Raw genomic sequence first — 19366 nt, 5'->3', positions numbered from 1 at the left:
AACTTAACTTTGGTCCACCTCTGTACTTGTACTACTGTGTGATATAATATAGCATAAATGGATTAGCATGGAACGTACTGGACAGAAAAACGTAAGCAAGTTGGTTAAATTCTATGGATTACAAAACATTAAGAGGCAGAGAACAGTATTCCAGCTCTACACGTCATTAAAATGAAGAATACAAAGCAGTGATTACAGAGGATTTTCATAAAGTTACATCAAACCCCAGACATATATACTCTACAGACTATTGCAGAGTACCGTATAATGTAATATAAAGACACATGGACGTCCAGTCTGGGGAGAATTTTTTACTGTGAGGACAGTAGGAAAGCAAATCCTCAGGGTTCCCATTTCCAGTCAAAATCCAAAAATACAGGTTGCAACACTGGTCTATGCTCATCACATTTCTTACCCAGAAAGAGTAAATTCACAGCTCCCGTCTCCTGGAACCAATGTTCTGTTTCAAACACAACACATGCACCTCTATTCCCACCCACCCCCAGCCCCAGGGAGATAACCTGAGATTTGACAGCATATCTAAATCTGTTTGGTTTTTCAAGTTTGTCAGCTATATTCAGGGAAACATAACAGATGATTGAAAAAAACCTTACTCTTCCATGAATATGAGGTTTTATTGTTGGTCAGATTTTAGTTCATCCTACATTAAGAGAAAAAATTACAAATAAGATTACAATAGTGAAGCTCTTCAGCACTGTAATAATTTTTCTCATAGATGTGCTTTGAGAGAGATTATGCCTGATTCCTCTCATTATAAGCACTAGGAGACTACAGCTGTATTAAGAAGTATTCATTCTTTTAGTCTCAATTCAGTTTCTATAATTGCAAGCACAGAGAATTTTAGAAAAAAGGGGTCTTACTGAAAAGGCATGAACAAATGGATGGATATTCTTGATTTTAGAATATTTTCTTCCATCAGATTTTTCGAAATAATAGTGGAGGTGAGGCTTCCCCCCTGCCCCCCCACCCCCACCCCGAAGACACATAATTCAGAAATTTTTATTAGAAGGTGAAGCAATGTAGTTTAGCACAGAATATTCTTTACTTGGAATAAGTAAACACCAGGATAACTAACAAATCTCAGGGCATCTTTACTTGACCAAGAAAATCCATGTGACATTAAGACCATCTTCTGCTGCTGGAATGTTTTGTTTAGAGTATCTAATTTTAAGGATCAAACTGCTTATTTTTCTTTCAGAGCCACATGCATTACAGGAGCCATTCACAGAATGTCTACTTAAGAACTTAAAGAAAATGTCTGAAAGGAACCACAGATTCAGCTGGGTTTTTAAAAGCCAACTTTCCTGACTAGATGGTATCTTTTCTGTTGTATTTGTCATACATTAATGTGACAAGAGAAATACTTATGACCCGTTCATACACAAGTTTAAAATGTCAAGGCAAGAAAGCATTAAGTGAGGATATATCATCAATTTCAGACTGAAGTATTAAAAAAGACTGGTTTTCTATGATAATCAAGTCACATGCTGCACTGAAAAGCTGAAAGGAACAGAAATCAACAGCTTAAATTCCTATTATTAAAAACAATGCATATTTAAACATAATTAACCTTTCTGTTCCCAAGTGAAGCTAGTCCAGATTTACTACGTAACTCATAGTGAAAAGAACTAATATAATTACCGAAAAGTCAAGAATATAGTGTTACCTGTCATGCAATTTGGCAAAAATCTGAAAAAAAAAAAAATCACAGTTACTTCAGAGAATCTTATATCCAGTAAGTATTAGTAAAGAACTGATGTGTTTCTGCTCTGTCAGCTAAGCACTTTAGTAGACAGAATGAGATGTAGTATCAAACCATCAGCTGTTTGCTATGCTCAAATGCTAGGAAGTCTTCCCAGGCAAGGATTTCCATCCACGTAAGCAAAATGCAGAGACGTTCTTTATTCCCAAAACAGCACTCCTCACTCAAAAATCCTGTTATTCAGCTTTAGAAAACTAAAATCCAAGACAATGCATTCCAAAAGGACTGGTGATTTGGGGCATAGATAGCTGGGTGCACTGCAACTCTGGAAAAGTGTGACTTTCAAAAAGCTTGATTTGGCACTTCCTCTTTAAAGGTGTCCCAGAAGTAAGAACCCAAGATACCCAGAACACATTTCAGATCTCTGAAAACCCTCTGAAAAACCTGACAGCAAAGGAGTAAACATTCCATGCCATGCCCTTTTCTGACCCACATCCTCAAGCATCAGCATCTACCTTCAGATAACAGCTCCAGTGTAGTTCAAGCATATAGTAGGACAAAACAGACAAAAGCTCCAGATCCAAGTTACTGCCACAGATGATCAGTTTTCAACTAAAACAGCTCCAACTCTAGCCATGATCTATGAACAACCCGCTAATGCAACCTAAACACAGGTGATGTCTAAGAGAAAGCCTGCTTAGCTCCAAATCACAGAAATGCAGACTAACTCATGTTGGGAGGGACCTCCAAGGGAGTATCTGGTCCAATCTCCTGCTCAGTGAAACACTAGTAACACTGAATCCAGACCAGGTTGCTCAGGATTTTCTTTGGCTCTTAAAACCCATCAAGGACAGAGATTTCTGGGATCTCTGGGAGTAATCCGTTCCAACACTTGACTACCCTCATAGTGAAAAAAAATATCTCGCATTTCAATCTATGACCACAGACTCTCACCCTCCGGCTGTGCAGTTTTCAGTGAGTTTGGCTCCATCCTCCTTGTAACTTCTTAGGTACTGGAAGGCTGCTGTGAGGTTCACCTAAAGCATCCTCTTTCCAGGCTGAACTTGTCCAGCTACCTCAGCCTCTCCTCAAGGAGTACACACTCATTTTGCTATGATTTAACTTCAGCTGTAAAATCAGTCATATATTTTTGCACACCTTCTGTAACGTGTTAAAGATAACACACAATCTCTAAGAAAAAAAGCACAGATTTAGGATATTTACCTCGTTACTCATTAAAGCAGACTGGAAACAGACTGCAGCAAAGGGTAAAATAACTACAAGTTTTTCCTGGTGCCATTTCTCTACAAAGAAAATAAACTCTGCAGCTGGGTGTAGGTATTTGGAAAACCTATTAAAAACCCCAGCCCTGCTCTTGAGAAAGTTAACTTCCCAAAAGAAAGCACATGGAACTACTCAAAAGGGGAGGGGCCAATTAGTTCATTAACACTTTTCAAGGACAAAAATAAAAGCAGTAAGATTTTATTTTTTTTTCCCAGAACAAAGTGATCAATGCCACCCAACACACTCTACCAGTCCCATATTATCTGATACTCTAACAAAACTGAAATTCATCTGGGGACACACAAAGTGAAACAGAGCTTTAGAGAGGTGTGATTGTCATTTGAAATAAAACACCACCAAGTAATAACATAATTCATAGAACACAAACAACTTTCAAGCATAAATAGTTTTAGCAATTCAGTTTGATAACTTCAAGGTAAAAGCAGCCAGCAGTCCACTTACCTGTTGACTACTATGGAACCTTCAATTAACTCCAACATATCCATTTGTTCACAGATGTTTTGAATTTAAACTGATTTTTCCTTCCAAGGTAGAAGCTGTACCATGAGAACATCAGATAATACTTTTCTCAAACCCAAGAAAGAGCCTTTGTTTACATGAACAATACATGACTTGAATCCATTAATTCCCTTTTTTTTAAAGATATGCCTGTTACTATGTACAGAGTAAATAATGCGATAGTGACATTTTTATATTTATCTTTGAAAACTTCATTGAAATCTTACACTTTTGAAGCTAATGAGGTTTGTTTGCTTTGTTTTATTAGAAAAAATACTCAGGCAAGGTCTACAATCATCTGTCAATTATAAATGACTTACAAGAAACTCATGAAGCAATAAAATTAAAAAAATACAAATACAAACTATATCTGAAACACTTCTATTTGGCAATTTTATAACAAATTCAAAAAAGAAACAAAGATTACGGATTACTTTATAGGTACAGAAAAAGCAGTAGGTGAAGTGCTCAAGCAAAAAAAAATAAAACCAAAACACTGCATTTTTTCAAAAATAAAGTCACATCACTACAGATTTTATGAATAATACCCTTATTAAACAACCATTCCAGAACATCTTATATTAGTGGTGCTTTTAATCTGCACTTTATTTCGTTTGATAAGATTTTTTTTTTGTGTGTATATAAGTAACATTTTTAACCCACTGGAGCTAAGCAAGGCTCTCGTGTCAGTACCAATGCAGAATGCATTTGTATTATATTAGGATATGCTCACTTCTGCAACCAAAGGGTTACTTTAAGTTTTATTCTATTTAATAAAAATTTAGTGTAAAAACTGCTGGTTATTAGTTTCACTGTAGTAAATTCCTCCCCAACAAGGAGGACTAACTCTGCAGTTTGACTGCATATATCCATACAAATTTTACATATTAGTTCCTTCCAATAGTAAGGAAAAAACTAATTTTGTGTTTACTATTAGAAAGGAGCGCCATGAATTAACTATGGGTACTATTCATCCCTCTAAGATTTCTGGGAAGGATGTTCAATGTATTTTTGTTCTTACAACAGATATTAACAGTAGTATATAGTCCCTTAGGTATGTAAAAGAAGGGTTTTTTTATTGTTAAGGAAGGTGCTTTTTTAAAACAATTCTTCTGGCAGCACTAGTGAATTACAATATCCTTCAATATTATTTCTACCATAATATATACATTTTAACTTTCATGCCTCTAGAAAAACATCTACAGTACATTTCATAATATAAAAATATATTACAAATCTGCTGAAATATTTACAAGCAATGTCCTATTATCTATATGCAACATTTTTGTCTCCATACAAAGACTAAACAGGTTAGACGCATCTCTATTTGTCAGTTAAAAAAAATCCATGGCTTCTTGCTTATTAAGCAAGAAAATGATTTTACTTTCCTTTTCAAAGCCAACTTTGGTGCATAAAGGATTGAATTTCTAGATTATTTTTTTTTTCAAAAATACCATTTTCTTTACATCTAGAAAACATCAGGCCAAATAAAAAAAGTATACTTTACAAGTGAACGGGGATCCTAAAGGGCCAAAAAAGTAAAACAAAACACCAATAACACTAACTGCTTAAGTAGAGGTTTTTCAAAACCCGTCCATTGATACGGATCACATAAAAGCAGATCTTAACATACTATACTACTCCTGAAAAGGGGGTCAGACATACTGCAACACTCTTAACATCTTTAAACCGTACTATATGTATTCATAGTTGATTGGAAAAGACAAGCATTCCATCAACATTCGTTTAAATATTATAATCCAACATATTTTAGGGATCTGCAAAAGGACACGAGATTACAAATGACAAATGATTACTATCCACCATACTCAAAGGGCAACAGGATAATCCCTCGGTAGCTGTTTATTGTCTGGCGTGTGTTATATTTAGTTAACATTGACAAGAAGCCTAATAGCTTGTTGACAGTTCTCCTGGGAATTGTGAGTAAATGGTGATGGTTACTTTTTCTTTTCATCAAATATAAACTACTGTATTCACTAAAGAAAAAAGCAGCTTAAAGAAGCAAGCATGCAAAGCCTTTCAGTTGTTCCACTAAGTTGCCAGAAGAGTGTTTGCTCAGTCTCCCACTGTACCATTCCATGAAAATGTGGATATACAGTAATATATTAATATATTCCACGGAAGCATCAACTTCATTCACAGAATGTTTACACTAAGCATAAATATTTATCTAAGAAAAAGAAAAAAAAAAAGGATGGGATTTGACTAATGTGCAACTTTATTTCTAAATCCATTGTCAGTGACTAAGACTGCAGGTGTCCCCACTTGCTTGGTTTTTACCTCTTCAACCTCTTCTGGGGCATTGTTCTGTAAAAGAAGATAGTACAGTTTTACATAAAGACCCTGAAAGTCAGCCAGAATACACTATGAAATCATGACTGTATAGAATCTAGTTTAATTTTATTAAAACTGAAAGCCATTTTAGATGATCCCATATTAGCATACACTTCAGATAATTCAAATTTGCCGTTGGAGTCATCATTTTAGCGTGACATTAATAGCTGTCACTGAATTTCTTTAACCACTTTTTCCCCTTGCAAAATTTTAATCTTCAACTTTCTTTGACCTCCCACAGTTCACCCCAAAGCTCTTCTTAATTATACACTGCTCTGTACTGTTAAAAGTCTAGTGCAGTATCATGTGATAGGACTTTAATTTTATTTGGGAGAGAGAGAAAGGGTTGCTCATTTTTCTCCAAAGACTTAATCCCAAAGATTACATTTTTATTTTGAAAGGTTATTTTTTTTTCCTTTTCAAATCAAACTAATCTATCAAGTTCTGCAAAAGTAAACAATACAAAAATTAACACCTAAATCAGATTATAAAAGTCACTGTGTTAAGCAGTTTTAAAAGACACAATCCAATTTCCTCATACCATTTTTATGATTTATGATTAACATCAGTTGTTCATATACTAAAGTATTTTAAACACTTGTATTTGCAAAGATAGCAGATACAGTATGATGATTTATTTTCATATTGTAAACCAAGGTTTCATTAATTTGATTAGTGAAATACACTGAATATTAAAGGTGAACTGAAAGGCTTATCATATACTGAGACCTCAGATTAGTGTTCTAGTTACTCCTTTAGACCATCCTAGGTCACTGGATATTAAAGAAGAAACACAGGAACATCGAACTTCTGTTACGGCAGAAAAAACTCTTTTTTTCTGACCCATTTTCATGAATTTTTAATAGAAACCCATAAATATGTATCTCTGGATGTTCAAAAACTTTAGAGTGAATTAAGCATTTCAGATTACCTTTAAGAACTGTACACACAGAGAACTGTGGGTACTGACAATTATGTGAGCGCACTAATAAAGGTGGGTGGGTGGGGAAATCAGGGAATTATTAGAAACAACATGTATTAGAAGCCAATCTGAAGTCCTAAAAACACAAATGTGAATGCAGCTTAAAGACAAGTGACATACTGTCCCCTTCTGTCCCCCTCTATAGAATCTTGTATTAAAAAATAACAGTACTTGGATACAAGTACAGATTTCAAGGTAATACTGCATGTATTACAGTTGAATATAAAATATGTAAAGATAAATTTGGACTTTAAAAAAATTGGTATACAAACCAGTATGTGATCTTAACAGAAGTGATCTTTCAGGATTCCACTGTATGTACCTCCTTTACTAGAATTTCTGTACACCAAGCACAAAAAAGTAAAATACACTTGGTAAATACACACATTCCCCGTTTCTCAGTAACTAGAGTTCAGTTCAAGTAGTAAAGTAATTCTGAAACAACTTAAGACCTCAGAACTTAACTCCTGGACGCTGACAGGATTGAGGCTCCCTGGTCTAGTGTATAATGTATTAGCAATCCTGATATTCCAACGTCAAAAAGTTAAGTGAGGCTTAAGACTATATTTAAGAGATTCAAAATTAGGACGTTACCTGTATATGTTCGGGTCCAGAAGCAAGGCAGTATCTTTTGGTAGTTTTGATAAATGAACTACTTTAGTTTTTAACTGATGTCGCTCACTTTCATTTACCCACACATCAGGCAGACTATGAATAAATAAATAAAATAAAAATATTCAAAAAAGATCAACTGTTTTTCTTACCATAAAATTATGCGGTAAACTAGTACATATGATTTTTTTAAAGTAATCTTCACATTTCACTGGTTAAAAAGCATTTGCACTGGCCTGAGGAAAAGACAGCCAGTCTTTACACAATGAACTTCAAAGTTTTTCCAAGTTCTCAGTGTGAAAAAGATACTAAACAGAACTTAGATTATTCCAGAAGGATACTAAACCAAACATACAATGATAATGGCACTACACTCTCCAATTTAATGTGAAAATGAATAGCAGGAAAAAACCCAGTTCTTTGAAAACACTTTATTTTACTGGGCATAAATACTTGGATGTTGTCAAAAAGTAAAGGCCAGGATATACTGCAGGCGCTGAGCTTCAAGTTACACTAATTTGCTTGCTCCAAGTTCAAAGCTTTCAATGTCAATATGCTCCAACTCTGCCAAAGTTAATAGTTTGATTATATTCTGAGGAAATCCAGGCAATCACCACAAAATATTCTGGCTATGTAACAGTTCCCATTGTGAGATGGAATAAAACTTGGTCTTCACACAATAAAAATAATTGTTCTTTCAGTGTCACTTGCAGTGAAACTTGGGGAAGAGAGAGGCAGATAACACACAATTGAGCTATGTTCTGTACTTTAATTCTTTGAAACCAAACATGCCTACTTCAGAGTGGCTTTATTGCATTATTGCTTCTTTTACTGAAAGTACATTGTGTTTTTAAGGCCTTGCTGAGGTTTTCAGGTGACACATTGTTAAGAGAGGTACTGGGCTTGCATAGGTTATCAGTATCTTACTTCCCTGTCTCCTTCCTAAAAGTCAGCAATGACCAAGGCCATGCAGAAAACACAAGTGATCCATTTTGCTTCCACTACTGGAAAACATAGAAAAAAACCCACACCCACCCAAAAAAAAGCATAAAAAACCAACCCAAAACCCAACAACCTCCTGAAATCCCACATAAAATCTGGGAGATTTTTGTTGGGTTTTTTTGCATGTGTGGGTTTTGTTTGTTTGGAGGCTGGGGGGGTGGGGGAGTGGTGGGAATGGTGCTTGTTTTGTTTTTGTTTGGGGTTTTTTGTTGGTGGTTGGGGTTTTTTTTGTGTACATGACACAAGAGTCAAAAAGTAATTTCAGGTTAGGGAAAAAAGTTTAAGTTTGTAGCTGAGAATTCTAACATTCTGAAACAAAATTCAAATCGAGCAACCCAACATTTAAGACTATTTAAATGAAACAGTTCCTTCCTTGACCAACACTATATAACACTATATGCAATTTTAGAGACTTTTGCAAATTATTAAACTGAATCTCGATTTTTCAGCAATAAAAGTTAGCTGCAATTCAAAATCAAATTTTTGGGTAATCCATCCAAAAATTGAAATGAAACTGAAAACTTTTATCCTGGTAGGAAAAGGAGTTACTCCAATAATACCTTTCCCTTTTCAGATGAAGATGGAAGAAAAAAGAAAAAAAATGGAGGGGACGACACCAAAACACTCAGGAGGCAATATGCTAAGGTTTAATACGGATCATGACAGGTGAAAAACAATAAGACTTTTTTTTTTTAAAGTCAAAATCAGGTTTTTGACAAATAACATTTGAAAGACATTTTTAGTAGAAGCTATATGCTGAAGATGCAGAACACCACAAACAGCAAATAAGAAAACTTTTCACATGCAAAGACTATTTGAAATATACATAAAGACAACTAATTAAGCTAAGTAGTACTGGCACAAAGAATAAATTCCTGCTCTAATTTAAAAGTTATTTCCCTCTTGTAGAGGAAATGGCTTAAAGACTGGTATTCACTTTTCCTGAAAAATTACTTAATGTACAGATAACCTGAGCAGTTAAACAGTTTCACAAAATGACTCAGCACAGAAAAAGTTAAAATTATGACTAGGTCCATCTGAAAGACTGATGAACAGCTCAGCAGAACAGAAAGTAATCACCATGACTGCATTCAACTCTTCTGAAGCGCGAGTACGTTCACTGCATAAGACTGATGACATGATACCTTGCATTTGCTGTTCTTAACTGCAATAACTGATGGAATTGAATCTACTGAATACTCAATAATTCAAAACTATGTAACTCAGTGCAGGAAATATACCCTCTACCTAACCCAATCAAGATGCAAGAAATACATCAATATAAAATACATTATTCCTTTGACCTGACTGACCAAATCACATTCTGTCAGGGATGTCTTAACATTACTGAATAACTTGTCTTCTCTGATGCAGAGATTCTAATATTGTATTCATCTGCATGATCAAAAAAACTCATTCAACTCTGTATAAAGGACAAAAAGTACTCTGTATGTTCCCAGTGTTTTATGTTTTTAGTGTTTTTTATCTTAAAATGCAATTAACTATCTTTACCTATAATATTTTAGTAACTTCAGAATGCTGTTACATGAAGTATTACCAGCTGTCCTAAAAAAATCCCAAAACCCTACACATTTTACTAGAATATTTCAGTTATCTTCTTGCAAGTTGAATTGAAACTTGCAGTCTACAAGTGCTGCAGTGAACAGCAAAAGTTACAGACACTTTAAAATTGCATCAAAATGCCAAAGATAAACAGCAGCCTTAGCCCTCTGCAAATAAAAGTTATAATAGATTCACACTGCCAAGTTCACATTACTGTAAATGAATAATTTGGGACACTACAAAACTAAGTAATTTAAACCACTTGACCAAAGCCAAGGTAAATTTCTGTTATGTTAAGGCTTTTCATCACTGTCCCACACAGCCACTTAAAAACAGCACTGAATCTGAACGATCTCCTTGTTCTAAAAGCTTCAGAAGAAAGAGATGGTATCTTAGCTATTTCAAAGTAGTAGAAAAATGATTTCTGAAGTACACTTACTACTCCATAAGTCCCAAGCCTACCTGAGGGCAGTGCCTTTATCCTGCATTGCACAGAAGGAACAAGGCAGAACTTCGAAAAACCAGGAGAAAAAAAGCAGCCAAACATGCTGAAAGTGTATTCTAAGCTTCAGTGGGAGAGCCCAAAGAAGCAGCAACATGGGATGGGTACCTTAAAGGGACCAGCTGTAGCTGTTACACTGTTAAAATTGTGGCACCTAAGCAAAGATTCTTGTAGTTCTACTGTTACACTGATGACGGTACATTTTTCAGTACCTGAAAGTATTTCAGGATCATGATGAAACAGTGGGTAAAACAAAGCTGTCTTAGTGACAAATTTCTGTATATATACAGCTGGCAAAACCAACCTGAACATCAATAACAGAGAACCTTGTTATTAATACCCATTCTGAGAAAATGCATTAAAAATACATCTTCAGATTTACCTGAACTGGTATCAGAGTCTAAAGACTTGAAAGCTAAAGTAAAAAAAAAAAAAAAGCACTGCTTATTGTTTTTTAAAATTCTACATTACTCTTTAAAATGCATTTTTAAAAATATGAACTTTAATTTAAATATTCAAAGGCATAACATAATTTAGTGACAGCTCGTTTACCCCACTGTAAATCCTTCCCCATTTAAATCCTGTATCACTAGCAACATACTCACATGTCCTCTGGCGTCCAATGAAGCAAGAGTTTTATTTTTCCAGAATCTTCTTTTCTTTTAGCTATTACCTGATAATAATTACATAAATCATAATTAAAACCAACTCTGCAGATCTTTTGCTCAAATATTGTTGTTCTTCATGTTCAACTGAACATTCATAAAAAGCAAACTTTTTTACTCTCTGAAATGGTGTATTAACTCTAGATATAGTAGAATGTACGTATCACTACTCAAGCCATTCTTGGCAAGGCTTAACATTTTCCTGTAATATTTTTCTACTGAGTGGTCCCTGGGAAAAAAAAAAAAAAATACATCCTGTAAGTAGTCAGCTTTCCTTTTAAATAATACAAATTTTTAAGCAGCTACTTCAAAAGCTTTGAAGAACATACTCTCCTCTACAGATATGCTCATGTTGTTCCACAACATATCTACAGAAGATGCAAGAACTGATGCAGCTTATAGTTTAATTATAACATGGCATAAGAATAAATTCTCTGACAAATATTTTGACATCTTGACACATCATACATATAACTTCCTAGGCAACCTTTACTCATTCCTCTTCAATACCTAAACAACACACTGAATGACACAACAGCAAAGGCTGCTTGGAAGAACTCACAGGTTTACAGAGATTGTTTAATGCGTACATACCAGTGACCCTTAACACTACTAGTGAGCATACTTGATACATCGTTGTATGAATGACAAATCAAATGACGTGTCAAAGACGTGTCAGCAATAGGTAAGAGTTTAAACAGAACACAGGTGCTCCACTGCTAAGGTCCCAGACAAAAAGTGAGAAGTCCCTTATAGTTTCTCATACTAGCTCACAGTAGACCAGCACATAAGACACTCTCACAGAGAATGAAGTCTAACTTCAGGGTCCTACACATAAAGACTCCTGCCTTTAACAAAGATAAAGTTAGAAATACACACAGAGGAAGTATAAAAAAAGAAATCTGTTCATTCTGGCACAAATATATTCTTTAACACTGGCATTCAAAAGGTATCATAAAGATTTACAGTACCTGGAAAAACAGGGAAAAGCTGTTTGCTTCCTCTTCTACTGATTTACCCTCAACCTCTTTACTACATGTTAGAATACTTCATACAAATTTTCCTATTTGCTTCAAACACCAACTCCCCCACCTTCTGTGCATATGAGCATAAAATGGTAATTAAATCTTTGAAAGATTCTATACACAGCCACTGCAGATACTGTAAACTCCAAAAAGTTTACTAGAGAACCTCTGAAGCACAGAAATACCAAATGGTGGCAAGCATTCTTTATGAAAAAGACTAATTAAAATGTAGCATTCAGAACTTAAATACTGAAGTCCATAATCTGCATCAGCCAAAGCAACTTCCCACAACTGAGTATCACGGTAAAGTATACTTAGTCATGACATTTCAAAGAATTCACAAACTTGTTTAAAGTTTTATTTTTACAACTACGCAATGATCCTCTAAGCAAAAATGATGCAGAGAGATGCATCCATGGATTAAATCGCCAGATTATTAATACAGATATGTTTGAGATACCTGAAGGTATCGTATCAATATGCTTGTAGATGAGAACTGGGTTTGCACAGCAAGGTTTTGAGAAGCTGCTAGAAGCCTCCCCTATGTCCAACAGAGCCAGTGCCAGCTGGCTCCAAGATGGTCAAAGCCAAGCCCATCAGCAATGGTGGTAGCACCTCTGGGATAACATATTTAAGGAGGAGGAAAATTTGCTGTACAAGAGTAGCTGGGAAAGAGGAGTTAGAATCTGTGAAAGCAACAACCCTGCAGACACCAAGGTCAGTGAAGAAAGGAGAAGGTGCTCCCGGCACCAGAGCAAAGATTCCCCTGCAGCCCGTGAAGACCATGGTGAAGCAGGCGGTCCTGACGGGGGACCCACGCTGGAGCAGTCTGTTCCTGAAGGACTGCACCCCATGGAAGGGGCCCACGCTGGAGCAGTTTGTGAAGAACTACAGTTCTACAGTTCAGTGGAGAAGTTCACGGAGAACTGTCTCCCTCTCCCGTGAAGAGGGTCCCCACACTGAAGCAGGGGAAAACTATCAGGAGGAAGGAGCAGAAGAGACTATGTGTGATGAACTGATGGCAACCCCCATTCCCTGTCCCCTTACACTGCTCAAAGGGACAGGACGTAGAGAAATTGAGAGTGAAGCTGAGCCCAGAAAGGAGGAAGGGGTGGGGGGAAGTTTTTTTAATATTTAGTTTTATTTCTCAGTACCCTACTCTGATTTGATTGGCAATAAATTAAGCTCCCTGAGTTGAGCCCGTTTTGCCTGTGGCAGTAATTGGCAAGTGATCTCTCCCTGTCCTAATCTCAACCCATGAGCCTTTAGTTATATTTTCTGTCCTGTCCAGCTAAGGAGGTGAATGATAGAGCAGCTTGGTGGTCACCTGGCATTCAGTCAAGGTCAACCCACCGCAGTGATAGTGAGGTTTTTAAAACAAACAAACAAACAAAAAAACCCCAAAACTCAAAACCACACAACAAAAAACCTGAAGTCTTACACTAGAAGGTTTTAAACCAAGTTGTCATATGGTATGGAAAAGGCCATCCAATGGCCTAAGATTAGAGAAGCAATAAACAAAGTACAGTAACACACCGTTCAGTTCTTCCAAAAGGAGAAAGTTCCCATCAGTTAGCCCCAGTTTTAGGACCTCTCCTATATATGTGAATATATATTCACAATTCATCTGGAAATGGGATTGGAAGGCAGAATGAAAAAATCTGCTTTGCTGTCTGGCAATTCAAGATAAACTGAAGGAATGATCCCTGCAAGAACTGCAATAGGATGTTGTAGTGCAACACTGTAGATAATTGACAGTAAAAAAATCCTTTTTTTATTAATTTTTGCCAATTAGACAAAGTTTAATTGACTCTTGAATTAAAGTTTACTATAAGGCTCTTAAATTTGGGCATGCAAAACATTGCTAAGACTTTTCCTCATAAGTTTCAAACCATACCCACACCAGGATACATCCTTTTACTGAATTTGGAGCAGGGATGAAAACCTTTTTAAACAAAGATTTCTAAAGCACTCCTCCAATCCCTTCCAATTTGTAAGTTTTAGCCTTTGCCCAGAACCCAGCTGCTGCTTCTGCAAACTCAATTTCTTTGCTGCAGGCTGGAACACCTGAGCCTGGAACCATATAAAGTTAAGTCAAAGGTCAATTTACAGTGCAAATAAAACTCAGTTCTCACCAGCCTTCCCATTCAAAACCATACATTTTCTTGTACAGTCCAGTTCATTCTCAAATTAACCTACAAGTGTTAAGGAGATGCATAGGCTCTCTCATGTAATGCAAGCATCAAGGATATCACATACTCAAAAATTTGTGACATTTTAAAATGTTACAATATGGACACAGTAAACTAGTTACAACCAAATCACAAGGAAGAAGTTAGTCACCACAAACTGCTCTTCATCCTATCTAAATCTTGAAGAACAGAAACTAGGAAACCATACAAAATACACAAGTCACAGACTCTTATTACATATAAGTACTGGTTAAAGCTGAAGTTGCTGTCCCTCTATCACACGATCAATAGCACTGCTTCTACAGCAATTTACAGTACAAGATATGGTGATTCCAGAACCTCATAGAGCTCTGTGAGAGCCACCCAACAACACCTGCATTCTCCGAGGGGGGGGGGGTGGGGGGGGTGGGGTAAAAAAGTATGACATTAACAATTCCTCATTTTCAAGAATATGCAGTAAAAAATTTAAGACTCTCTTGTCTCACCATCACCACACTGAGAAGAGATATTTATAAAAAATAAAATAACGAAATACTGATGTGTAAAAGAGATTTGGGGTACAAAATTTAGGGCAATTCAGGTAGACCTGAATTATACCGCTACAGCTACCACCGACCTTATTCTAGAGCCCTCGTAACACCTTCAAGCAGTCAGTGCTAAACTCAGGGCTTGAACCAGCTCTCTCACACATGCAGAAGTTTAATAGAAAGAGAAAGTAAATTTTAGCAGTGGAAAATAAAATCAGAATTTTTCATAACAAAGAAGTTAAACATATATAATACAAGTAAGGTATTAAAGTTATGGCTAGGATGCTTTTGCACAGATACACTTGCATCCAATGTGCATTTTGCAGATTTCTTGCCCGTACCATTGGCTTATCTTGTCTCAACTAAATAATCGATACTCAAAATCTGAGCAATTCACTTGTTTTTGACTGGGATGAAAGATCCTCTCTCCATATATGGAACAAGTCAATTTTTATTTAATATTAAAAAGCAGTATTTTAGCTTTCTGTCAGGAGACAAAAGAAATATGGCATCTATTGCTTTTTCCCAATGTATTTTGAAATGGTCAATTTAAAAAAGTTTTTATAAAAAGGTGAAAAAAACCATGCAGTTTTATCACAATAGTGCAATGAAAATTTGACCACATACTAGGCAGGCTCGAGTCAGAAACACAGCTATGATGCAGACAAATCGAAAATTGCAAAAATTTTGCGGAAAAGCAACTTAAAAATATTATTTGCTATTTTGACACTAGTAATCAGAGTTTTATGGTCAAGTCTGCAAAAGTTAAAAATGACATGGAGGAAATCTAGCATATCTGCAGTAACGGTGCTCTGAAGACTTAAAATGGTTGTGCAAGGAACGTAAGTCCACTTAAGTTTTTAATTTTAAAATATCATTCAGCCAGTAGATGTATGCTCAGTAAAGCTTTGTTTGAAAAATCTCTTACTACGTTCTTTACATTTCATGCACTGTCCCGGGAAAAAAAAAATAAATAAGGGTGGCTAGGGGGTGGAAATCAATTTGAATTTCTCTGTGAAGGAAATGTGCATCAAACTTGTCTCAAATCAGAAATGGAGTTCTGCTGACCTCTTCTGGAAAAGAAAAAAATGTCACCCTTTAAATTGGTATGCATCATCTTACTTTTATTCACTCACCATGTTTCAGAGTTTTAGGATTTCAAAATCACATGTAACTAGTATTAATATGTGATCAGTAAACTGAAGTATCTAAAAGCTAAAACCAGTGAAGAACAGTTTAGTATTCAAATATATTAGAGAATTAATTCTAGCCATTTCAAAGAGCTGAAGGTGGGAGAGGGGGCCACAAAGGACAGAGTAATCTATAAGCTGGATTTTTTAATCAGTGTAACGTCTACTATTCTTTGGGTTAAATGGAAAAGTTTGACTTTTTCCATCTGAAAATTCAGAGAATCGAAGTACCAAGAATTTGACTCCAATTACAAAAAAAACCCAAACTGGGCAGAAAAAAATTATAATGAAGTAAAAGGTAAACTCTGGATGGCAAAAAACATTTCTTCAAAAAGGCTTTATTGACAACTTCATTCTACAGCTTTCCATATCTATAATTAAAAAGGATGGGTTTAAAAAATATACATGTACATTAAAAAAAGGAGCGCCTTTCCGTAGCAGATGAAAGCTATGTATAGTGACTGCTCAGAAATTCTTCGCATTAGTGATTTTTCACTACGATATCCATCCTGTAAAATGCTGCATTGTGCTGACACTATTCTTATGCTGCATTAAAAAAAAAACCCTACATCATTTATGCCAGTTTTCAGACAGCAAGGCTGTGTTCATGTTTTTCACCTTTTAAATTAATGCCCCTGATAATTACGCATTTTTTCTTCACCTGAAGGTGGACCACACAAACTGTATTATTAGGCTATTTAGCCAGTCACCATTCAAACTCAATGTCCTAATGCTTATAAGTTACGCAAAATGTGTTTGCATCTGAGGTGACCACGAGCTAACAGTGTACATCCACAAGACTGCTTCTATTCTACCTTTTCTTTTTAAAGCAGATTTTAGGCTGAGTGTCTTCAATATAGCTGATGTCCAGCACAAGCCCACACAACATCAGCAGCACACTAAAATAGGGTAGCAGTATAAGGCTGGAATCTTAGAACAATTATCCCATTGGTACAACATTTCCCACAGCTGAGGTCTTAGCAATTTCAGATCTAATCAACCCCCTACCATCTCAAGTGACACATGCATGGATGAGCTAAAAGGATTTTCACCACTTCCTCCAAGTTAGTTCGAAGCAGTTTTAGAGCACATTCCTCACTAATTCCATCTCCTTATAAATTATTCCAATAGCCAGAGGTGAACTTCCACAACCGAGCAGTCTGTCTGGATAACCTTTCAGATTAAAAGCAAGCTGTGAATTGGAAGAGAATCTGCTTTTCTCACAGTACTGTGAAATCCACATTGGCCAGGAAAACTAGAATGAGATTTAAATACAGTAACAGCTAAATCACCTGCAAATCTTCACTGCTCAACTGAGCTGGTGCTCAAGGCACACAAATTTCAGGAGTAATCATCTGAGAAAAATTTCTAATACATGCCACAGATTGTTTATAAACAATCATCAGTCTTGGAGAAAAGGACAAAGTAAGTTTCATGCATATAAAATTATCTTTTATTTATGGAAAGAGACTTGACAGTTCAATAGGTTGAATCATGTGTTAAGGTTAAGCCACAACTAAAGACACAGCAGTCAGCATTCCTTCCTCGGACTGCAGTCCATCTTGCCCTAGTCTGCCAATTTACAAAGTGTGTTTCTCTGTGTCCACCCCATTTTGTCCCATCTCACAATTCTTTTCTTCAGATAAATCTCTACCTGTTCTGTGCCCGTATCGACCAATTCAGTCCAGGAAACCTGAGGTTACATAGCTTTTTGAACTTTCAACCCCTATATCTCAATTCAGTATTTTTTTCCTCCGTTTTTAACTTTCCTAAATTAATACAGATGTCTATCCTATCCAAACACAAATGAAATTAACAAAATAGGATATGGAAACAGGACTAAAGGACAGTTCCCCACCTGGTCCTTGCCTCCTAGCAATTCACTGATATTTTGGTGGCAAGTTTATTAAAACAAAAAGAATAAAAGGGGAACAACAATAGATTTATTCAGGATTCTATCTTTTAATCTGAAAAAAGGAATACACGTAGATTTCAGATCAACATCTTTAAATACTCAATTATACAATTACCCTCGAAAATATTCCTGTGATAAATTAGCACTGTCACTCATGACTATGGAAATGCCATCTGAATTGCATTCTTATTTAGAAGACATAACCAAATGCTTCTGCAACATTATTTACTGTTAGCTGTTTCCCCAAGTGTATCAGACAGGAAACATTGCAAACTACTCAATTTGTGAGCTAGAAAAACTACTAACACTACCTTTAAAAAGTTAATGTACTAATAGAAATACCAACAATGTAAAATACGCTGTTAGTTATTTCTGGTTAAACACCTACAGCAGTTAAGAGGAAAAATAAATCTTTCTGGAGTATTAGATTTTTCAGATGCATAGGTAAACAAACAAAATGCGTCATATACATATATATATATATATACTTACAGTACTATGAAATACAACACTGTGGCCTTTTCCTAAACTTTCTATATGTGCCGAGAGGTTAAAGCAGATTGCTCGATGTCTTATAGCATCCAGTGTTTGCGCATCAAAGAAGTCATGAGGTCTTGCTAGAAAAAAAAAGGAAAAGAGATCCTTAGGTGTTCAAACATTGAAATACTCAAACACATTCAGACATATAAAGAAGTCTGAAGTGTCATTAGTAAATCATTTATCATTATGGCAGTAGCATCACCTTGTCAAAGAGTTGTAAACATTAATTTAACTGAGAGGGAAAAAATGGCTCCAAGAGGGGCACAATTCATTTAAGTTTGGTCAAAACATACTCCTTGTAGATCAAACAGCTATTCTGACAAACTCAATTACACTCACTTTTTTTTAAAGTTTCAGGTGAATTCTATTATTTCTTAATTTTGAAAATTAAGAATTCATTAATTTTGCTGAGTACCTCTGGGAACGTTCATTGCTATTATCTCTTATTAAAAAAAGGGAAGGAAAGAAGTCCCAGTACAAATAAACTAAACCCAAAACTCATTAATTCATGTGAATTCTAATTTAATGTGAAAACAGCACAGTTAGATTGTGATGTTTATGGAAACCTAAATGGCCAAGTCACTCTTACAGCAATCAGTAATTCCAGTATTACTGCTGTGACTTTGTAAAAAATATTATTAAAGTACTTCAAAACATGATCAGGCATACAATCAACATCTTAAAAGCAGAATTATACCTATACCTTATTTCTTAATTTTATTAAAAACAATCTCCTCTGATCTAATTTATAATCAGTAAAAACTCCAGCT

At 35.6% G+C, this 19366-nt stretch overlaps 1 protein-coding gene across 2 annotated transcripts in view; it reads right to left on the bottom strand.

The window, feature by feature from the left end:
* Window positions 1-3767: 3767 nt before the first annotated feature.
* Window positions 3768-19366, bottom strand: part of AEBP2 (AE binding protein 2) — a 51853-nt gene continuing 36254 nt past the window's right edge. Inside the window, exons 5-9 of one of the 2 annotated variants that reach the window (XM_037389093.1) lie at window positions 18549-18673; window positions 11148-11215; window positions 7458-7571; window positions 7136-7202; window positions 3768-5854 (exon numbers count right to left, since the gene is read on the bottom strand). In XM_037389093.1, coding sequence (XP_037244990.1) covers window positions 7148-7202; window positions 7458-7571; window positions 11148-11215; window positions 18549-18673 — 362 coding nt within the window. In that variant the 3' untranslated portion in view covers window positions 3768-5854; window positions 7136-7147. The remainder of the gene's footprint in view (window positions 5855-7135; window positions 7203-7457; window positions 7572-11147; window positions 11216-18548; window positions 18674-19366) is intronic. The other variant, XM_037389095.1, reaches the window with a different exon arrangement.

This window comes from Falco rusticolus, chromosome 5 (assembly GCF_015220075.1).
Source record: "Falco rusticolus isolate bFalRus1 chromosome 5, bFalRus1.pri, whole genome shotgun sequence".
NCBI classification, from domain to species: Eukaryota; Metazoa; Chordata; class Aves; order Falconiformes; family Falconidae; genus Falco; species Falco rusticolus.
Note: the sequence above shows the minus strand (reverse complement) of the source record. Positions and strands in the feature narration are given on the sequence as shown.